Below are 23,455 nucleotides of genomic sequence, written 5' to 3'. Positions count from 1 at the left end.
TTAAGATTAATACTAGCGTATTAAACAAAAGTAGCTTATTTATTGGGCTATTGACATCTTTCATTTTGACGGAGCTGGTTCAATAAAGAAGGGCTTTTAAGCTTTGACTATTTTAAAAATAGTTTTACCAAGTCAAACGTCATCAGCAGCCCCTCGTCAAGGCGCCAGACTCAAACAAACAGAAACGAGGACGAATTTCTAAACAGAAAGACAATTAACTAAGTTATATAGGTTTAAATAACGGCAAAGGAAAGCCCAAGACAACCCTGCGCAACTTTATGAGGTCAGTTCAAATATGACATGATCGTTCTGCGTTGTATGGCAAGCTTAAATAATGTTATGATTAATAAATACCACCTAGCTGTTAGCGAAGTTAGCTACCTGAGGGCTAATGCCAATCATGTAACTTAGACTTAATAAACTGCAATAGTGTGAATTGATATAAAATAAGTCACAAAAACAATAAGCTGATGTAAGAGAAATAAGACATACAAAAACATACAAATAGTGTGTGAAAACAATATAACAGGAATATAATACTGCTGCTGATAAATCCTACTGCGACACTCTTTCATATGATTGTCTAGTTTATCCTATTCACAAAATATCTTTTTATTTAATGTATTGTAGATATTTCTTCATTTTCCACCATGAAGACCTCCAAGACAGCATTGCAGACCTCTACTCAAGAGGAGTGTGGTGTTTGGCTGGACACAGTGCAACTTAAAGGAAAAGCTAATCGGGTAACTGTGGAAACTGTCTTTAAATTCTCACTAACTGGCTATTTTGTTACCTCTCAATAAAGCAGTGATTTACTGCATGTATCACAATTACTAAGTAAACACTATCTTATCAATAGCCTGTTATTATACAAGGACCATATTTCATTCTGCACATATTATGTTTCAGAAACGTCACACCCGTCCCATTTCTAAACTGCTGAACCCATTCGCTGACGGTGGAGGATACAGTTTGGCTGTGGCTCTCAACTTTACTCAGACCAAAATAGAAATGCCAAAGACCAAACAGAGTTCTATATCAGCCTTCTTCACACCTCAACACAGAGGTAAGTAGCTAAAACTCTAGCGCCATCAGGCTGTCAAGACACTGTTTTAGGATTATTATCGTCCTCAGAAAAATCAGTCAGAAGCTGGTAAAGCTGCAAAAGGCTAGACTTGCTTGAATAAATTGCCACTGTCCATATCTTTTTGTGTGAACTAAATGCTTGCTTATTTCTTCTGCCAAAAGTTCTCAATAAGATGTCTACTTCTGAAGTACCAAACATGGATCCAGCGCTGTCCTCCTCCTCCTCAGCATCTCCCCCAACTGAACCTGCGCCTGTTGCATCAGGGACAAAACGAAGACGAGAAACAAGTCTTGAAAAGCCCGATTCTGAGCCTGGTGTGGATTGTGAGTGGAATAGTGAAAATGTGACTGAGCCTGAGCCTGAGGCAACAGTGTGCCAGGAGAAAGGCGAAGCAAGCTATACACCTTCTCAAAACATGCGCTGTGAGTCTGAGGAAGAGCAGTCTGAGGAGTTTAAACCACCACAGTGTAAGAAAAGGTGCATTGATACGTCCTCATTACCAGGTGATAGTCAGCCTCCTCCACAGGCATGGAGTCAGGACCCACTGCTCACCTATAGCCAATATTCTGACAGTGAGTTTTACCTGACTAGTCAGAAAAACACCACTACGGCGAACGTCAACGACTCTGAGCCAAGTGTCCCAGACAGTCTACAGAGTGAGGAGGCCTTTAGACTTCAGATGGATCTGAAGGGGAGAACCTCGACTCAAAAATCCCTTAAACACTTTCATTCTTCTCAAGTGGGGGATGACAAAGAAAACAGCAGCATTTTGCATTCTAGGTCCCCAAGTAAGCACTCACTTTTCGCTCATACGGAACTTCTTTCAAATCACGAATGGACAGAACCAAAAACTGCATCACCTCGAAAACACACCGCAAATCAACTGTGGAAGAAGGCTGATAAAGAAGAGAGCTACATCTCACAGTTCGGATGGACAAAACCGAGCAGCTCTCCTTTTAAAAAATGAGCACCGCCACAGCAGCAAAGCAGGGAGGTTGATGAAGACAGTCTGGCCATGTTGTTCACCCAGGACTCTGTAGGCTTCAGGGTGATGGCACATAGAGGTCAGCGAGTCAGGAGTCCTCTCAAAGATCAAAGCAACATAAGCACTGTGGTTGTGACATCTAGTGCCTACAAGTCTTATGTGGAGGACGAGGAAGATGACATGCTCTTTACTCAAGACTCTCAAGGAAATGTGGTGATCAAACACTGAAAGGAAGCATTTGAAAGTCATAACAGGTCTTGCGGTTTGTGGACTGTAAATCTTTACTTTTTAAAATTTGACAAAACAGGAAACTCTTGTTGTTTCTGTATCAGCCTGACTCACTCACCTTGCGCCTCCGGAAAATATTGATACTCCTCTCTGTGGTTGTCCTCTCACCCCTCTTCTTCTGTAGATAATTTTATTTGTAATAACACGAACAAGCCAGAACTGAGAGTTTTAATTTTATTTGAAAAATGATAGACAATGACAACAAATTGTTTTCATGTAAATTAAACGTTTTGAAAAGCATTGGTGGTGTACACTATCTTCTCCCCTATGCTGGTGCCATCTTAGTACAAAATAGAGTGATGTACAAAGAAATAAAGAGACTAGGAAGTGCTCAAGTGTAAACGTTACCACTACTGTCAGTATTTTAAATCATAAAAGAAATTAGTAGCCAAGCACTTGATTAATTATTTCGACCAGTTGATTTCATGTCTCCTGCAGAACATCAATCATTACTGTATGTATTATGCACTAACAAGAAAGACAGCATCTGGTATTAATGGAAAAATATATTGAACACTTGCATAAACTTAGTTTCACTAAGTGAAACAGTACTGCAAGACTACCATGCAATATACATGTTTAAAGAGGTAACTGAAGTGCACTTAATTTGATAGAAAAGTAGCAAATTGACCTTTGAGTTCTTCTTGGCCACTGAAAGTTGAATGTGCATGTTACGTCCTCTTTAGTTTTTTCAGTTAAATATCATTGCTGCTGTGGTCTAATGTGTGCTTTAGCTCTCATACAGTGAAACAGCGATGACTGTGGATAAAGTACGGTAATAATGATGGTAATAGAGAAAATATTTACAGGATAATAAGATTTTGATGAGAATATTGTATAAGGATCTCTATATTTCAACAGTTACATAGTCTTACATAAATGCCTTTATTGCTATGGCACAGAAATCTAAGAGAGGTTAAAAATACTGGGTTTGTGTGATTTAAACTTATAAGATATTCCATATTCTGTGGGGATTTGTTTTGTAGAAAGGAAAAATCTTATTGAACACTTCATTTCAATCAAAGTGCCCTAGAAGCATTTCATGAAGTAACAGCCATAGTGACTGGATCAATAGTGTGTGTTACAGTGCCTGCAAAGAAAATCCCTTTTATATCTCTGAAATTCTATAAACTCAGGGGGATGGAAAGAGGAAGATGATGAATCATCAAATCAACCTGCGATCTCAGTGGGTTCTGTCACCAGTTTGGAACCGTCCCAAACAGTCTTGAACTGCTCCGGGACTGGAAACTCCCTCTGTAATACAACCACACATGAAAACTTTAAGAACCAAAAATACACATTCAGAGGTTATTAAAGAAAGCCAAGCATAGTTTTCTCTCCTTTCCCCTTATATGTATATCTTACATAATCATCATCTCCCTGGGGTACCATGATGTTCATCTCAGAGCTCTTGGCACTGACAATGTCACAGTTCAGGGAGTCCTTACTCAGGTAAACCTGGCAGCCCTCTGTCTTGTTGATGGACATAGTGGGAACTCTTCCCAACACCTGTAACAGAAACACAGAGCACAATTAATACACAAATAAATAAACCAAACTGAAAAAATGAGGATATAACCCAGATGACAACTGCATTCAAAGCCATAAAGTCAATTGAAATTCCTACAGTACATTAAGACCCTTAATTAGTTTAATTAGAGGCCCTATAGCCTTAAATTGTGAAATTTGGTTGGCACTTGCATTCAAAGCAACTCAGATGTATGTTTGCACTTTTTGTCAACGCTTAACTGACCTGTAACTGAATTGCCTTGGAGTTGATGATCTCCACAATCCCGACCACGTTCTCAAAAACCAGACCCAGCTTCTTACAGTTGTCTGAGTGTGAACATGTGTGGGATAAGATAGAAAACTATAATGGCTGATCAAAGATGTAATCACAAAAGCAATATTTTCAGTTTGCTTGGAGGCAACTCACCTACGATGATTGAGTTAATTTTGCCCTTAACCTTCAAGGTGGAGTTGTTACAATTGAAAACGTAGACCACCTGTTTGAGCTCCGTCTCCTCAATCAACAGGTCGTGGTTCTGCTCATAGTTTTCCTGCAACAACAAGGGAACAGATCCAATCAATAGTCTGTAATTGTTAAATAGTCTGTATTATTTCAAATGATATTGGCTGACCCACCACATAAAAAATAGCATCTTCCTTTTGGGAATAATTCCTGAAAGATCAAGTAAACATTTCACGTACCACCCTCCATTTCTTCCCCTCCAGCTCCAGCAGAGGGGTTTTTTTCTGGGTGGCTGCTCTCGGTGCGTTCGCAGTCCCTGAGGACTTGGTTTTGGTTTTTGTCTCTGCTGCTTGAGAGCGCAGATTTGCGTTCTTATGGGTCTTCTGTTTATCTGATACATGCTTCAAACCTATAGACACAGGGGAATTACAGTATGTACTGTGTGCACATGCAGGGCAATAGCAAGGATTTTAGACAATGTTGAGGTCATCTGTCTTAATTCCTCCAGCGTGACCCCACCCACCTGAGAACTTTTTTTTTTTACCAAACTCTATAACATTTGTATTTAAATAAGTAATATGATTAAATAATTTCCCAGTTCAATTAAATGTTTTGTAAATCACATCTTCCTACATGTTGGAATAATTCCTGTGAAAAATACAAAACCCATTTTGATTATGTTTAATTTATTTAATTTGTTGCCTAAAACAGTCACATTTTATTAGCACATAAGCACATTTAGTTCACCTGCATCATGAGGACATCATGGACATTAGGAGGACTGAACATGACACGATGAAGTGATTTCCTCCGCTCTTTGGCCCTCTGACTGAACCCACCTTTGGTGATGTCCATGCCCTGGTTGAGCTGAGCGAATAGTGCCGAGTGCTGTGCCGCTGCTCTGTCCCCCGCTTGAGGGTGGGAGTCATCATCCTTGAGGACCGGAGGTGGGCCAGGTGGAGGAGGAAGAGGTGGAAGACAGGGAGCACTGGGGGCGGTGCAGTGCTCAAACAGGGAAGGTGGAGCAATGGGGCCCTGGGGGATGAAGAAAGTCACATTTTAAGTACTGGCATTGCATTTTGGCATTGTGAGCTTTTCACAAGAGAAAACACAGAACAGCAACAGGTGTTTTGTAGATAACAACTGTAGCAATAAAAAATGTCCAGCAGGGGGAGTATTGCACAAGAAATATATTAAAGCTTTCGGCGAGTATTGATGCCTTTTTACTCTAGACAACATTGGATGTGACAGATCATGGTTTGTGATTATGTCCTGAGTAAATTTAGCACACAAGTGGTTTTAGATGATGGGGAGGCATTTTTATTTCCCTTTAAAGTTGTTAAAACCCATCTTTTTCCTGTCAGCACCCAATATTTATTCTGTATCACCTTGTTCCAGTTCTATTGAACTTATATGACGTTTACACTGAGTGAAAAATTTAAACCCAAGATTCCTTGTATTATATGGCTGCACCAATTCAAAAAAATTGGAAATGTTCCTTTTACATCATTTCATACACAAAACAGCTCATAACTTGAGCTGCTTTATCACACAAATGCCAAATATTATCTGGTTTCTGATTTTTAAATGTGGGGATATGCTGCTTTTCAGTGTTTTAAATCATTGTAAACTGAATATATGTGGCCTATATGAATTTGTACAGTGTACAGTAAACATGAACAGGCATCTATTGACTGCGACAGTGAGAAGAACCACACACGGACATACATACACACACACACACACACACACGCATAGACACACGCACACACACTTGCTGTCTGAAGGCTTTGCACAGCTGCCAGACACAGACACACACACCTTTCAGGGGTTCAGTCGGTTGAACTGACACATTACACACTTCTGATCACAGCTGAGACTATTTGACCTTTGACATGAGGCACATGTGTCGTGCATATCATAGATGAACAATGCAGAGCTGTTACACTAGCTCAGTGCATGCCACTGGATTAGAACCAGCGTGTGTGTGTGTGTGTGTTCATGCATGGCTGTAAAACTGTCTGACTGCTTCCCTGTGTTCATGGCTGCTTGTGTGTGCTTTGTTAAGGGTTTTTTTATGCTTTTTTAAAGGTCATTTTTTAATTTCTTTTGGCTAACAACAACTCATGTCACTGGGATGTGTTTCATTTTAAATCTTCATACACATCTTCGTCATAAGAGGAACAATCAAAGACATTTTCCACTGTTTTTGACTTGAGCTGAAATGATTCAATGAATAGTGGATTTCAAGCAAAAATTGAATGTGAAGACTTGCTGCTTTTCGATGGCATTTTTCATCCTTTTCTGACATTTTACAGACCAAATAATTAAATACTTGACAGAATAATTAGCAGTTTGTTTGGTGATGAAAATAATTATTAGTTTTACACCTTTAGACTGTGTACAAAGTTGAGGTGCTCCAGTTTTGTCATCCAGAAACAACTTAACACAGTCCCCTGGTCAGAGGCTACCGCAGATTGCCTACAGGAGCCCAAATGGGACAGCTGAAACAAACACTTGAATAGTCAAGTACACTCATTGTTAGAAGTCAAACATGTAATAAGGATAACCCTTATCACCAGAGGCAATGTGCTCCCTTGTTTTTAATGTAGGTAATGTTTGCTGAAATATTTAACTTTAAGTCTGGTCTGAGGAACTAATGTAATTCAGTAGTTTGTGTGTGTGTAAAGCCACCTCCATATGTCAGCCTGACCACCTCAGTGTATAAGCGTGTCACTAAATCTCTATCTGAGCAGCAGATGACGGCTGCGTTGAACTGGGGACCAGCTCTGCAGTTTAGGTTACGGCTTGGGCTGTATGTGTACACAGGCCCTTTGTCGGGGTTCTTCTGTGAAGAAAACCTCCATTCAAGTAAACCCTGAGGACCACCTGTTAGCAGCACACACTCCCATCCTTGTACACACACACACACACACACACACACACACACACACACACACACACACACACACTGTGTACCTCACACACACTTCAGCTCTGTCGTCTGACAGCAGGGACAACAGCTGACACACACACACAGCCACTGCAGGCTCTCAAGTTTCTGCATGTAGAAAACACACATGTTAGCACAGTTGTTGAACTTTTTCTGTCAATTTAGGCTTTAATCTAATATTGTGACGTTAAAAGAGGTGTTCAACATTTTGGGAAGTGCACATATTTGTTTTCTTGACAAATTAGCTTAGCTTAATATAAAGACTGGAAAGAGGGCTAAACAGTTAGCCAGACAAAATTCACCTACCAGCACCTTTAAAGTTTCCTAATTAACACTTTGTATTTCATTTGTTCAATCTGTACAAAAACTTAGGCCTAAATATGTCATGTTAAGTTTTACAAGGGGTTATGTGCTGAACTATGTCTTGCCGTGTCTTGTTACCTTTGGACAAAGCCTGGCTCATTGTTTTCCCCTGATTCCAGTTTTTATGCTAAGCTAAGCTAAGCTAAGCTAAGCTAAGCTAACCTGCTGCTGGCTGTAGTTTCACATTTGCACAGACATGAGAGTGGTATCAATCTTCTCGTATAACTCTCAGCATGAGAGTGAATAACCATAATTCTCAGAAAGTTTTGACTTCACGTCTGGATTTTAGACGCCAAGATGCAACACAGCTAGCTTTCCCTGAGTGAATAAATGTGAGAGATGAGCAGTGAGAAACCCTTGTAACTAACGAGAGAAGGAGGTCAAGTGTGCATTGAGGGATTCTTTTTTTTAACCATTGTAATCTCTGGGATCTAGAGAGTGTGAGTGCAGAGAGGTCCCTGAGCAGACATCCATAAACAGAAGTGAGTGTGGGAGTGACAGGGGCTTTGGGAGCTCTATGGAGAACCATGGGGTGCAGCCACTGAGGAGAAGCTCATTCATTCATTCATGCTCTCTGCAGCGGTTTATGTAACCGGTTGCTCCATAACTAAAAATGGAAGTGTATGCAAAGAGTAGGAGTTAATTTGGGCTCTGATGTAAAAATATCAAGGCCTGTGAATGGAAACTAGATGAAAACACAGCTAAGATAATAAACAAGTTGTTATAGGAGTGATTTCTTGTTTTTCAGGCAAGTGTGTTGTTAACTTTTAGAGAAGAAGAGGATGATGAGGATGATGATGATGACTAGAGGAGCAAGTGCAAACATACTTCACATTTACATCCTCATTCTTATTGGATGATGGTGTCCATAACATGGTGTTACAAAAACAACTTAATATTAATAATAACTTTTTTAAAAACTACTACATTTGAAGCATTTGATATGAAAAGCATTAATAAACAGATACTCACGCTCTTGCTCCACACCAGTCCGGTGGTGTGGTGCTGTTTGATGAAGGACTGCATGTCGGTCCAGATCGACAGGTAGGAGCGCACCCAGTCCACATGGCGCCTATCGCTGGGAGAGCGGGCCGCGACGGGTGGGCGGGCGACAAAGATATGACGATAAGATGAAAACAGGAGGGAGGAAGATGAGGGAGGCAGTAAAGCAGGAGGGAGCAAAGGTAGTGGAGCTGCTGAGCATCAGCGATGTCAACAAAGTGAGCAATGTTGAAGCATTTTGCAGCAAACCATCGAGTGATCTTTTATTACTGTAACACTGATAAGAGTAATATATTTTGAGTTAATAAAATATCCCTGATATAAATTTTAATGGGCTGAGAGAAGAGTCACTATCATATAAGATTACTGGTTTATTCTTTCTGATTATATGTCCGTCTTGCAGCTTCAGGAATCTCTGGTTCTACGAAACAATGTGCACAAAGATTTTTTCTTTCTTTGTGTTATATTTCTCTTTGTAAACACAAAAACACTGCGAGGCCGGTCTTTCCAAGGTTAACAAAACAAACTTCCGTCAAATTTTGTCACAATTTTGTCACAATTTTGTCACAATTTAGACTACTCAGGTTTGTCTGGTTTTCAGACTTTTAAAAAAACAAAAACATCCTCATGACATGTAAATGATAAGGCTTGTGGAAAAATTGAGCAGATGTATTTACGTTTCCTTGTAGTCCTTCAGCACTCTGTTGGTGTAGAAGGTGGCGGCATCGTTCATCTCCTTCACATAGGGACCCGGCTTCTGACTCTGTGAGAGATGAAAGTTCATTAGAAAGACTTTTATCTTGCAGTCAGTGTGACATAAGCACTGTGAGATCAAAACGGTCTCCTCCAGAGCTTTGGGAAAATATATCTATCCATCTCTCAGCAGATTTGTCTTCATTTGAGAGTAAAAAGCAGAAGAGCTCAGAATGACATTGTTGTTGAGTTGGACATGTCTGATAAACCCTCCTGACAGAAACTTACACTGACCCGAGCCAGAGCCAAAGCTTTTTATTTAAGAACTCAAGAAGAGGAATTTTGATCTTAAACTGAATGATATTCATCCCAAAACTCAGAGGGAGAGATTCTGTGCTAATGGGAAACAGAGACTGATGAGAAGGAACATAGAGGGACAAATACTGTGTGTTGGAGGAAGGAAAAACATGTGAGGCAGAGTTTATTTATAGTTCTCTGTCTATATGCAACATTATCATAGTTTTTTTATGTATTTAATTTTAGTTTTTGCATCATTACACTTAAGGTTCAGACTTGGATTTCTGGTTGAGTTTTCTGGAAATAAGTAGTACGACTTTAAACAGACATAGTTTATGTCAATGTTCCCGTATCATCAGTTTATTTGTTGCTTGGATTTTCTCTCTTTGCTTCTGCAGCATTAAACTCCAAACAGATTAACGGTTATTACTTCCCATTTCCTTTAAACCATAAAGGTCCCTTCGATTGAATATTTTGAGATTTTCATGTGCATTATTTTCATTTCAGGAACCTGGATGCTTTATGTTTTAGTTAAAGTCATAGTTTACAATATTACCCTTGAGTAAGCTTGCGGTCTTTATATACATGTGTCTACTGTATGAGTGTCCTTGTGTGCCTATATGCTGATACACACCCTGCAAAGTGTCCCTTTCTGTATATGACAGAGCGTGATTGTATTCCTTACCACAGCGACCCAGCCTAGCGCGGGGATGCTCTCGCTGACAGCTGACAGGTGGTTGAAGAGGTTGCTGCCGCGGTTTCGTTCCCTGAAGTGCTGAATCTCGTGGATGTGATCCGAAATCGGCTTCAGCAGGTCCTGAAGCTCCGTCTGAAGGAGGAGAAGAAGGGAGGAATTAGGAAGAGCAAAGCAATGAGGATGGAGGAGAAGAGGAAGAGATACCAGAGGATGAGAGAAGCTGAGGGAGGGTGGATGGAGAGTGTGAGTGTGTAAACATATTGCGTTTGAATCAAATCAAAAAATAACCTGATGGCCCCCACAGTAGATACCTTCTTTAGCTGAACACAAAAGCCTCTTTTACATGCAGAATATTCTTCAACATGTTTCAATTCTTTTGAATTTACAACCCCCTGCGTTGTTTCCCCTGCTCATCCATACCACGCCTGCTCTCTGTACCAGTCAGTGATTCCTAAACTAGGCTACAGGACAGTAACTGATTTTATTAGCTGGAGCCTTTTTCCGTTGGAACTTCCAGATCTCAGCTACAGTATAGCTCAGCTCCCTGCTCCCAGCTCCCCTCCCCATCGCTCCGTTCCTACAAACATTCCTCAGTGCATGGGGAGATCCCTCTGGCCTTGTAAGGCATACCGCTCCTCCAGTGTTTACAGTTTACCTATCACACATGCGCCTGCACACACATCGATTCAAGAACACAGTGTTTCATTGGTGAATTGTTGCCCCAGCTTTCTTGTTTTGAGCCGCAGTGAACTGGATGCTATGTGAAACATTTACTGGTAATGAGCTGTGACAAAATAGTTTCTTTATTGAAATGGGAAGCCGAAGAGCGCACTGCAGAACACTGCTCTAGCTGAACTAGCTGGTTCTGTATGATAAGCCATGATAATATCTGTTTATAAATCACATTCACTCGATGTAATGTAATGTCTGACGTCTACCCCACAGCCCACAGTTCATTTGTGTGTGCACATAAACATATCTGTCTTTACTTTTGTGTATTGTTTGTATACGTAGATGTGAATGTGAGGTGATGCTGTAAATGAAAATGCCCAAAGTGTGCTTCTGTAAATTCGTGCTTGCGTGCAAAGCAGCAATGGCAACAGAAGTAAACTTTCTCCTTTTTTCCAAACAAATTCTTCCCTCAATCAGATGCACATGATCTCCATAAGCTGAGATAGACGCTCCTTTCTCTGCTCCTCCAGCTGCTTTTATTCTCGCTAAATCCAGCTAATATCTGTCTTTGAAGTAGCACGTCCAAAACAGATACCACACTACGGCAAATAGAGATGTGCTGTGTTTGCTGGGTTGGAACATAGGAGGGGGAATTAAGGCGACGAGCTCATGGAAAGACAACTGACCATAACACATAATGTTTCCATCACCTTTCTCCATCCTAATTAAATTTTCAGCTATTACTTCTATTTTTTAGTATTCATGCACTTACTCATTTTGTTCCATTCTTTCCAAACCATCCATATGAAAACTGATGGGTAATGAAAGACGACTTTACAGGTAGGTGTCCTGCATTTAAAGTTGTAATAAAATACAAAAAGTATGAGTATCAAATGCACCTGTATATCAAAACTAATGCATAAGTTATGAAGAACGGCTTCTTTCAGAGTGTCGTTATGATCTAGGATTATTATTATTATGGACGCATTAATGTTTAACCAGCATTTTAATGTTTCTGGTCAAGGTGGAGCTACTTTAACTCCTTTTTTTTTTTAAACGTCAAAATTTGTACATACGTACAGTATTTAAGCGAATGTTACTTTTCACCATTAAAACTAATATGAATATAATATCATATAAGTGACTGTATTCATTTCAGCTGTCTGACTCTCACTTCGTTACAGAACAACAACGATGTCATCATGGTTGCCATTGAAAGTATGACTTATTCGATGAGTCAGTGCCTATGTCAGAGAGCGGGTTTCCCCTCACTCAGTCAGGCGACACAATGAGGAAAGAGACAGAAATACGAAAGAGAATAACTGGAAGGTGCAGAGAGGATTTATCTGAAAAGGGAAAACGTTAGCCGTATTCACACGTGCTCAGTAACCTAAATGTTCCAGCCACTTTCAGAGATGGCTTCAAGTCAGAGCAGGAGCCAGAAACAATTTTCCATGTAAGACCCTTCAGCAATTTGCCAGCTCAGGAATTACTAACATTTCTATCCTCTACTACACTGAGCAGCTGTGACAGAGTTCATATGCTGGTGAGAAGCTCTGACTACCTCATCAATTATATCAAGCCACAAACACCGAGAGCAGGTTCGTATGCACCGTGCAGAAGTAAGAGCGGTACCCGTCTTCTCAGCAGAGCTTCATTAGAATCAAAGACTGAACTGAAGCAGCTCCTGAGACTTGGCGTTATGAAATGTGATCGCTTACTGAGGTGCTTTTGAACTGCAAAGTCAGTGATAATCTCTGGACTGAAACAATCGAGGTCAGCAAAGTCATTTCTAGTGTCCACTGCTTCTCAGTCAGATATCACTCTAGCAAAAAGTTTATTCCTCTCAATGCAAATGTATATTTGACTGCGGATAAGCAGTCACCTGAGGCAGAGATGTGGACCGTAGAAGTGGTGAATGCAGACAGAAAGAGAATGAGCCAACAAGAGGATCAAAAGTGTCGGTTCACATTATTTGATGGGCAGTGAATGAGTTCAATGTGTTACAATAGCACAGCGTCCGAGGCCTTGACTTCCTATACAAGCACTGGATCAAAGGTAGAGAGTGGAGGGCGACAATGGGAGAACAGCTGTAGGAGGGTTTTTTAACACTGTAAAAGTCCATAGTGTGTGTGTGTGTTGTGTGTGTGTGTGTGTGTGTGGGTGGGTGTGTATGTGTGTGTGTGTGTGAACTGCCAGCAACAGAGACAGACACACTCACACACATTGAGTTAACAGGCCAACCTGAGGTCACATGAAAGAGAGAGAGCGTAAGAAAGTAAGGCTCTCGTTCTTTCTCTTTGTCTCACACTCTTTCTAACTCTCTCTCTCTCTCTCTGTCTCTCTCTCTCTCGCTCACACACACACACACTGACAGCAGGCTCAAATATAGAACATGCCCATAAAAAGTCAGAGAGCACAACAGGGCTGCGCTGGAGAGAAAGGCCAGAAGTTTGTGAGCTGTGTGTGTGTGTGTGTGTGTGTGTGTGTGTGTGTGTGTGTGTGTGTGTGTGTGTGTGTGTGTGTGTGTGTCCGTGTGTGTGTGTGTGTGTGTGTGTGTGTGTGTGTGTGGAGGGAGAGGCACTGGTGAGAGTCACACACACTTTTCTTCCTCTGCCTGATCTGTATTGAGGACTACAGATATAGACATGAATGAGGGAGGTCAACAGATGTGTGTGTGTGTTTGTGAAGTGTTTTGTGAAGAGGGTTTGTACTGATGGTTTGCGCGTGTGCGGGAATTCAGTGTGTGTGTGTGTGTGTGTGTGTGTGTGTGTGTGTGTATGGGTGTATTTAAAGGTTTGTGGGTCACGTTGACTGCGTATGGAGACCTGATGTCCTTAGCTAGCCTCAATTCCAGTAGACATGAGATTTTCTCGGAGGCTTTTTCTTTTATCTGTCTTTTAGAAAATATACGACTGTGCTGTCAAGTAAATCTAACAAACATAAAATGTTCATTATTTTTGTTAGCATTCTCTCATTAGACTTTGTCAGCATTACTGGCTCAAATGCTGCATTCACTGTCATATCAGAGTTACTATAATCAGAAGATCAGATTTGGTGGACAATAGTACTGCCAGAACAAAAATGGATGCTTGATGTCAACCACAGTTCACCCTTTTTACAAAATTAAAGCCAAGCTCAAAGGATATAGTGCTATATAGTAAATGTACATTATATTGTATATTGTTTATTTCTAACCCATACATGAAGATTTTGCAACCATACAGTCGTCTTTAGTTGTTCTGTGATTTTAAAGTTCACACTGTAAACATGAAAGCCTTTTGTATCTCTACCATCCATCCCATAAGACATGAACATGGCATAAGACTCATAGGTTTTTGTTGAATGCTTTCAAAATGGGTTCTGTATCATTAATAAACCTACGGAGTTTTCTTTCTTTTTATAAGTTCAGTACAGCAGCAGATACAAGCTGTGTTTTGTCTTTACGGTCAGGGCCAAGTCAAGTGATTAGTCCTAAAGAAAGTTGCAAGTTAAACCTTCAATCAGAGCTTGTTGACCTGATGCTCACCATTAAAACTTAATGCCGACTGAACAATTTGCTTTCGGACCAAGGTCAGTAATGTTTTTGTTTCCACAGTTCAGACCCAGAGCTTTCAATGCAAAAACCTAGCAATTAAATAGTTATGGTTTGTGGCTGTCTTCTTTCACTGTCTTCTTTATCCCGTGTTGTTGCAGGACTTAACAAGGTCTAAACTTGACATTTGAATGTTTTTGTTCTTAAGTCTCAAGTCAAGTGTTTCGGGAGTGATGTGAAGCCCAAGATTCAAATCTCAAGCCTCAAGCTTTAGTTTTGAAAAAAGAGTCACGTTTCAAATGCAAAAAAAGCCGGAAGAAAGAAGCTGTGTATTGCATCTACATTGTTGGGCCCGGGCTTGATTAAGGGACAGGACTTAATGGGAGTTCATTAAGTTCTTCCCCCCTCCCATTTTCCATGTTTTGTTTTGGATTTACCCAGTTATGGCGAATTTCATCTCCACTACCCTCACATCTCTCTCCTCTCCGTCACCCCACCCCTCTCCTGGGTCAGTCCCTCTCTCTCTGTAAAGCCCTCGCTCTTTCCTTGTTTGCATTTCTGACAATCACTGAACGCTCTTTTCACTGCCTCTCTACCAATGACCTGACAGATAGGGAGTAATCACTTCCTGGTAGGCTCTGTGGACCCTGTAACACTCACACACACGCACACATACACACACACACAACACAAACAGAAGGCCATTGGGATGATATCATATTGGCTCTCAAACACACACACAGCTTTCTCTCCCACCCCCTTTTCTCTATACGTGAACATGTTGGGAATGTGTTGTATTAGCGTTTTCTTAGTCAAAGAGCAGAGTAATCCCTCTGTGAACAGCCCGGCCTGCTGGGGAACACAGGAGGGGGGGACACAGACTGACACACAGGACTCTGATACTGTTCATTTCATTGACAGGCTGTGGTTAAATGTGAAACATTCAATGCACTTTGTATGTGAATGTTGCAAGAACTGCAATCCTGGTTCACATGCTGCAACTAACTGCAAGACTTCAGTTTACTGAGCTGTTCAACAGCCACAGCCAATCATAATGATGGTGTCAAGTCACATGATATACTTATTTCCATCACTCTCAGTTTGATGCTAATAAAACAAAACATAAACAACACAAACAATAGGCTGGCAACCCTGATTTCGGTTGCTAGTAGTGAACCATTGAACAACAACTGTTGTCTGCATGCAACTGGAAACCAAGATGGCACGTACTGCATGGTTCTGTGCCTTTTCTGGAAAGTCTACAATTGAGAGATGATAGGAAAGAGGAGAGAGACAGATGGGGAATGACACACAACGAAGTTCCCCGGCCAGACTCAGACCATGGATGCTACAGTTCATGGTCACCTCCTTAAAGCCCGAGGCCACTTGGGTGCCAACTCTATTGTTTTACAGTGTAGGTCAGATGTCAGAGTTGAGTAGAAAGTGTCAGGAAGAACTGGCACATTGGGATATGATTTGGAGGAAAAGGTTTCAATATATTTCTTTGGTCCTCAGTGGGATATCTTTAAGTTATGTTTGGAACACATTTGAGGTATTATTTGCCACATAGCATAGCCAACGTTAGCATCAACAGCTGTTCACTTACCAGTCTGTCCAAGATCGACAGCCATTATTGTGTTTACAGTACAAGAGGTTATAATACGCCCTCTGAGTCTACAAGGCAGACTGGATGCTATAGTGACTCAGTATCTGAAAATGATGAGACAGGGCGGCTGACGAGAGCTAGCTGATTAGCATGCTAGCTTAAGTAAATGAAAAGAAGTGATAGAAATAAAAGCAAAACAAGAGTAAGCATTGGCGTTGCTTTCCACTGCTGGAGACAGGAATCAAGTTCGATGCTCAACCTGCAACGTTTCTACTAGACTGGTAAGTATTCAGCTGTTTATGCTAGCAAATAATAGCAAATAAATAAAAATAGCTAAACTTACAAATAGCCATTACCATTACCATTAAATCTAACAACAAATTGAGCAACATCCTATTGCACTCAATTTTCTGCTGTTGTACCTGTGCAGGTTCCTGGTGTGTGGCAGCCATTTTGAGGAAAGCTCTCTGAGTCTGCAGGGCATTGTTCACCATCTCCGCCTGTCGATCATTAAGGGTCAGAGTCAGATAAGTTAGGTTAATAATACAATACATATTTTATGGAGAGTACAGAGCAAATAGTTACTGTATTGTACAGATTGAATATAGACAATGTTGTATTTCCCTGAAAGGAAAAGACTTTCTCCTAGTTTCTTCATGCTTTGCCAGTTTATTCTCATGTCTATTGAACTTTAGCCGGTAAATCTGTCTGTATTGCACATACAAAAGCTAGTATACAAAATACACACACACACACACACACACACACACACACACACACACACACACACACACAGAGTTTGGGTTGGTCCCAGCCAGCCGTGTCCTGTGTGTGAGTGTGTGTGTGTGTGTGAGTGTGTGTGTGTATGTGTTTGAGACCTCCAGTTGCGGGCCAAGGGAACCACCAGGGAGGCTTTGTCCATAAAAGGAGCTCTACAAACTTAAAGAAACTACCTCTGGCTCTCACTCACACACACTCCCCCTCCTCACCCCGTGCAGTGATGGGACACAGAGATAGAAAACTTCTTTCAAGGTAGAGAGGGAGACATACAGGCCTTTTCTTTTTTCTTTTTTTTTTTTTTTTAACATTGATTTCTTTGTAACGGCCTTCTGTTTTGGAGCCCTCCCTATTGTTTTGGAATTATTCCAAGGATATAACACAGCTATTTTTGCCAGCTGGCTTACCACGAAACACACTTACAGTCCTTGTGGGAGTTCAGGTCATTACCAAATAGGAAAAGGTGCTCCACTAGCGGTTTGATAAATGACTACAAGGTTAAAGTTCAATCATAGTCCCATCCTTGGCTTTGTAGACAACAGGAAAGCTTTGCTATTGTACATACACATGCGCTCACTGCCTGGTTTCTACCTTTATATCACAGACTTCCCATACACACTCATTACTATCCTAGAAAGAGTCATGAATATGTAAGTAGAATCTAGAGTTTGTTTATAAATCTACATCTAATGAAATAAAGCTTGGCATAGAGAGAGACGCACTAGTTGCTCGCCTGGTATCCATCTGCTCTCGCTTTAGAGAAGAGATCAACAGAAAGCTAGATATCCTGCTTCATGTAAACAAGAGCGTTTTCTTCAAAGCTCTGTTTATTTAGTAATTAAAATATAATAATATAATTGATGAATTCTCAAAATCAGCGGCAACATCTGGACTGTCTCAGGTTCTTGTTTCGAATGCTTGGAGTTAAAGGGATACTCCAAATTATTATTGCACTTTCTTTAAGTTGAGGGACTTGTAACGGACAGAACTGATACAACAGTACTTTTTCACGAAGAGTAAACTGAACTTGGGGTGTGAAATTGGTGGCTTTCCCCTTTAAAGCATGATTAATAGTAGTTTTGGCAAACAATAGACTGACGACCTGCAGCACTGTAACCGCAGATCATTACGACAGCAGCTGTGGTGACATCTGTCTCCAACAGCTGCTGCAGCATTTGTGTGTCTGCGCGCATTTATGAAGTGTGCCTGGACAGGTGTGTGTCTACAAGTGATTCATGGTTCAATGAGTCAACTTTTGTGTGGATTGGGGAGATTTTATACAATGAATATGTGGGTGTCAACATTTGTGTCGCACACATGAAATCACTCACATGTTTCTCCACATCGCTCCCTATGGCTCTGCTGTTGTTCATGTAGTCCGACACTGGACCTCTCAGTAGCGCGTCGAAGGCCTCAACGCACTGAGACAGACCTAAAAACACAGGGAGACGTCGCTGCTTGTTTGCTTGTTTTATGCTTGAATGTGTCATCTGCCTTTTTAACTCCAGAGCTGTTTCGCTCTGTCCCCACAAACCTCCGAGTCAAGCAGTTTTTCAGCACAGACTGACCTCCATCCATGCCGTTGAGACAGCCCCCATTAGCCATGCCACTTGATGCCTGCATGGTGACAGACATCTGCTCCAGACGAGTCACAGCTCGCTCCATTCGCTGCATGAAACCTTCCATGGTGACGAGCCTAGAAAACAAAAGTGGGAATTGTTTCTTAAACTGCACTGTGATCTTTCTGACCTGATTAGTTTTGTGATATTGTTTTACTCTATTGATGCCAAAACATCATGATTTCAGTCCAAACTCCAGAACATGGACTTGAGACAGATTCAATATCCAATTCTGACACTCTGCTGCTTCTAGTTTTTCAGAACACTGGACCATGTCAGAAGCAAAGAGTCAAACTATGTGTATCCAATGTGGTGAGGTTTATATGAACACTGTCTCTGTTGGAGCTGTCTGGCTCTCTGCCACAGTCACAACCTCTGCCATGAACACATGAACACATCACACAATTGGATTACAGGAGGGGCAGAGGCTTGAGCCAGGCTAAGAAGAAAGTCAGGGTTATTTAGTACAGTGAAAAAATATTCTTCATAGATAATACAGTACCTTTGGGGAGATGAGACACAAACAATAGGAAGTGGTGTCTCCCAGGTGATGCATAAACCAGTGGAGCCACTGATATTTAAAACACTGAGAATAAAGAAACAGCTTCCTTACATTTCTGAAATGTTATGGAACCGGACCAGAGTTTAAATAGTTAGCAGTGTAATAAAGGTATCTAATATATCCTCAGATATAGATCACCTGTGATGATGCTGATAGGGAAAGAGTCACCTCACTGACCCTGGAGGTTCACCTGACAATGTCTAAACAACTCCTGTTAGAAATGAGACAGTGGGGGAGGGATGCTGACCCAAAGATGTGCGCATAGAGTGGATTGCAGCAGCATCTGTGTAACATCCACGATCACCCAGACATTACCCAGATGCAGCTGAAATGTCCAGAGTGTATAGACAAGTCCGACTTACTTCATATGCAAACAAATCGAATGCCACTTGAATATATTGGAGATAGCAGCGCAGACACAGACTGGATCTCCTGCTTTAACACTGACCAGCTATATACCTCACCATGAGGCAACGCAGACCTGTTTCCAATATGTATTAGTCAGCCGAGTGGAATTCGATCCAGCAACCCACTGCATGTTTACGCACACTACTGCTAGGTAACACAAACTTCCTAATCTGACACCAGCTACCTGTGCGCCCATGACACACACACAACCCAGCGGTGCGGGTTGAATGATCGATTTAAAGAAAAAAAACACCAGGGGGCTCTGCAAAAATATGGCAGCTAGCTACAGTATGTAGACTGGATTGCGTCTCCAGCCTGTAATCTTTGTGAATTATGTCTAGTAATTATGTGCTATGAGCAGCAAACACGTCCTGATGGGCGTCATCGACTCATTTCTCTGGAGGAGTCACTCGCTAGTGCCAGATGCCTGTCGCAGGACTCAGCTGCTATTTCTGCTCTCTGGGTCACAGCAGCTCTTAGGCAAGACATGAAACCTGGAGAGCTGAATGAAGGTTGATAACAAGTCCAATACGAACCGACGCTGTCAACTCTGCTCCAGGAAATGTGTGTGGATAGAGTGGGAGTTAGAGGAGTTTATTAGTATTTGTTATTTTGGTCTTTTAATAAAGGATTTATAGCTGGTTAGTTTTTGATTCTGTGTCGTGTCAAATGTTTGGCCTGGTGCATGAAGGTTAGAAGACATAAAGAATTTAACAAGATACTTTCTAATGACACAAAACCCAAAGAAAAAAAAAACTCATCATTGAATATAAATCTACATAATTTCAGGCAACATCTATTCATGATCAAATTTGTGGAAAAAAAGCTGAGCTGGGTTCCTCATCTCCCATCTAATGCTGTTGCTTTATTGATAATCATTAATGGAGAAAACGTCTGGGTTGCGAGGATGTGAAACGGCCCCAGGCTGGTGTTCATTCTCCTCCAGCAGACACTTTGTCTTGACCAATTGCTTTCCGAGAAAAATGCAGCAGGACATCTGGACCAAAATGAATCCTATCAACTATTATTAACATTCACATCTGCAGACTTGATTGAACTGAACATATATAGAGTATCAGATGACTTGGCCAATTAGAAAGTGCCTATAACCCTTTACTAACATTTATAACAGCAGACCGGGTTGCTTAAATTGTTCTTATGAATGCCTCATTACTGATCCATAAAGCATTGCTAAGTGATGTATTAATCATTTATGAAACTATTAGTTGAACATTCGCTCTTAATAGATAAAAATAAACTCCTAATAATCAAGGGTTCCTTACTTAAAGTGCTTCTCTGTGCTTTAGGCTCAGACGAAGTTAATTTTATCAGAGCTGAAACATTTAGTTGATCAATCGATTAGCTGATCATCAGAAGAGTATTCTGCAATAACTGATTAATCAATAAAGCTTTGTTAAAGCAAAGTGATGAACATTTGATGGTTCCAATTTCTTTACATGTGGGGAAATCATTAGATTTCATAGGAAGGATGTCACCTTGGACTCTGAGAAATCGTGATGCAGTTTTCGTTTTACAGTGTTTTATACACAGAATGATAAATTGATTCATGGAGAAAGAAAATGGCAGATGAATCTATAATGAAAAGAATCATGTATTGCAGCTTGATGGTTACAGCTCTAAATGTTTTACTTTAAGTAAAGGTCATAGACTCAACTACTGTATTTGCCCAAGTTTAAAACACTTCACTTAATCACTGTCTCGCTCAATACCGATCTCAAACTTTGTTTAAAAACCACAAGACAGAAACAGCCAGCAACTGCCCTGGTTGTATTGGAAACCAGCCCAACTCTCCATGGCGATGCAAAGACATAGCCAATGATGCTCTTTTAACTTTTCATATAGACGTAATTTATTCACCCATCACAAAAAGTGAATGAGAAACAGCTGGTATGAGTTGAAGCCTGCTGGTTGCACCAGTAATACATTTCTGTGGCACAAAGTCTCAGAAGTACCAGAGAAACAAAGAATAAATATGTTGCAGTCACATACAACACTTATTATTATTCGTCTTCCTATCATTTCCAGCAGTTGAACTAAGTCAACACTGGAGTCTCCACTATATGAACACATCCCCCCCTCTGTTTTTCCAGACAGGTGGGCGAATGGCGTCTGCCACATAAAGACCCCAGACCAAAACCAACAGCTGAGAAAGCGCACATGTTCCTGCAGTGGAAAGATATTACTGACTTCACCCTGACCTGCATGCGTCTCCTGAACCCTCTGGCCTGGTATCTGATCTTTGGGGCTATATTGGTCCACAGCCTGGGGTTTGCTGCTATGGCCCTACTGTAAGATATCCTAATGTAGGTCCCACTGTCCCGTGCTGTACTCTGGGACTTTGGATAAAGTAAATCTTGGTAAATTAATGTTTGGCTGTAAAAGTGTTTACAGTCGGGTTCATGCAGCCACTAAAGCAGGAAGCTGTGTTATCATCAAGCTATTGGTGAAAGTCTTGTGTCCAAAAAAAACTGTTGTGGCATCTTGGTTTTGATTTTAAAATGTTATTAAAAATTATTAAAACACATAATTTTTGTTGTCGATTTCAATAACTGATTTAATCAACATGATTTAATTTAACTAGCCAGATAATCTTTTGAATATACTGTGATTAATAAGCTACTACATCACTGTAACATAGGCCCAGGGGTTTATGAGAGGCTGTAAATCATCAAAAATTAATGAAACAATGTCCCCTCAAGATCCATTTAGTAGCTGTTCTGGGACTTTTCATCATATCACACGATCTTCATCAGCACTTGGGGTCATTTAATTTTCTTCTGAGCTCTTAAGGACTTCCTGTCCACGTTGGCTTAAAAGTTAAGTCAAATTTTTGTTAAAATTTAAAGTTTAACTCAAGTTTTAAACCAACATGGAAGAGATGTGGTTCAATTGAAAGCTCCAGAAGCTATTAAATGGTCATTGAGGTGAGAAAAAAAAAAGAAAAACTTTGAATCTCATAAAAAAAGTCCACAGCCCATAATCTATAATCTATGACATTAATAGGGTGTGTGAAGATCATAAAGTCTTATTACAGGTGGCTCGTCGTGCAGCCTCTCACAGGCCAAAGATGATCAGGCTTCATAAGAAAACATGACAGGGCACTGGCACGCTGACAGGGGTTTCACCGCCCCTTAAATCTGATGCTTCATGGTCTGGACCACAGAATCACCGTTACTCCAGAAGGCGAAGGAGATAAAAAAAAAAAAAAGCTAAAAAAAAACAACAAGACAAAGTAGCATTCAATGTGCTCTCACACTGCGCCAGTGTCGTGCCAAGATGTAAGAAAGCATGGCGCACAGGGAGCAGGTGAAGATGACTTTGTTTGGACATTTCTGCGCAGACTTCACACATCTCTGCCACACACCCCTGCTGCAGGACTTTATCCCCCTCCGCCCCACCCCGAAAACCAACTAAACTTAACATTCATTTAAAAACTGGACAGTAGAGAGACACCTTACCTCCTTCCTGTTGTCCGCAGTCGATTTCTGTCGGGATGTTTTGTTGTGTCTGTCAATATCCCGGGACGGATTCGTGGCTGTGTGCTGTCGCCGCGCGGTCCCCTCCTGCTTCCCTGCCCCGTCACTCAGCTGCGCACAGCACCGGGACTCTTCCGGGATGTCCTAATTAAGCCAAACGGTGAACCTGAGAGCCACACAGCGTGCAGAGACCGGGACCATGACTCAGTGCCGCAGTATCTCCTCTGGGGCGGACGGACATTTACCTCGCAGACAACATGGCAGCCCCAGAGAGCCCTGCTAAAAATAGACGGCTGATTGAAGCTGTAGCAAAGACGTCTGCATGGGTCCTTTAAGCTACTGGCAGGGGAGTCATCATCATCATCATCATCATCATCATCATCACAGAGTCCATGGGAGTGAAATCAGGCCAGAGTCTGACCCCCCAACTTTAATCCCCCCC

At 41.2% G+C, this 23,455-nt stretch overlaps 2 protein-coding genes across 2 annotated transcripts; one reads left to right on the top strand and one right to left on the bottom strand.

Moving 5' to 3' along the window:
• Positions 1-3: 3 nt before the first annotated feature.
• On the top strand, positions 4-2,377 carry LOC130183613 (uncharacterized). The gene is made up of 4 exons (XM_056399193.1): positions 4-283; positions 631-743; positions 910-1,066; positions 1,249-2,377. The coding sequence occupies exons 2-4, from the start codon at positions 651-653 to the stop codon at positions 2,052-2,054; spliced, it is 1,056 nt and encodes a 351-aa protein (XP_056255168.1). The 5' UTR covers positions 4-283; positions 631-650; the 3' UTR covers positions 2,055-2,377.
• A 143-nt stretch (positions 2,378-2,520) lies between these two features.
• Positions 2,521-23,304, bottom strand: cap2 (cyclase associated actin cytoskeleton regulatory protein 2). The gene is made up of 13 exons (XM_056399192.1): positions 22,996-23,304; positions 18,496-18,623; positions 18,259-18,359; positions 16,573-16,650; positions 10,326-10,469; positions 9,328-9,413; positions 8,621-8,726; positions 5,172-5,367; positions 4,572-4,741; positions 4,297-4,420; positions 4,114-4,196; positions 3,726-3,869; positions 2,521-3,614 (listed from the first exon to the last, which is right to left on the bottom strand). The coding sequence occupies exons 2-13, from the start codon at positions 18,611-18,613 to the stop codon at positions 3,531-3,533; spliced, it is 1,434 nt and encodes a 477-aa protein (XP_056255167.1). The 5' UTR covers positions 18,614-18,623; positions 22,996-23,304; the 3' UTR covers positions 2,521-3,530.
• Positions 23,305-23,455: the final 151 nt, after the last annotated feature.

This window comes from Seriola aureovittata, chromosome 16 (assembly GCF_021018895.1).
Source record: "Seriola aureovittata isolate HTS-2021-v1 ecotype China chromosome 16, ASM2101889v1, whole genome shotgun sequence".
Taxonomy (NCBI): domain Eukaryota; kingdom Metazoa; phylum Chordata; class Actinopteri; order Carangiformes; family Carangidae; genus Seriola; species Seriola aureovittata.
Note: the sequence above shows the minus strand (reverse complement) of the source record. Positions and strands in the feature narration are given on the sequence as shown.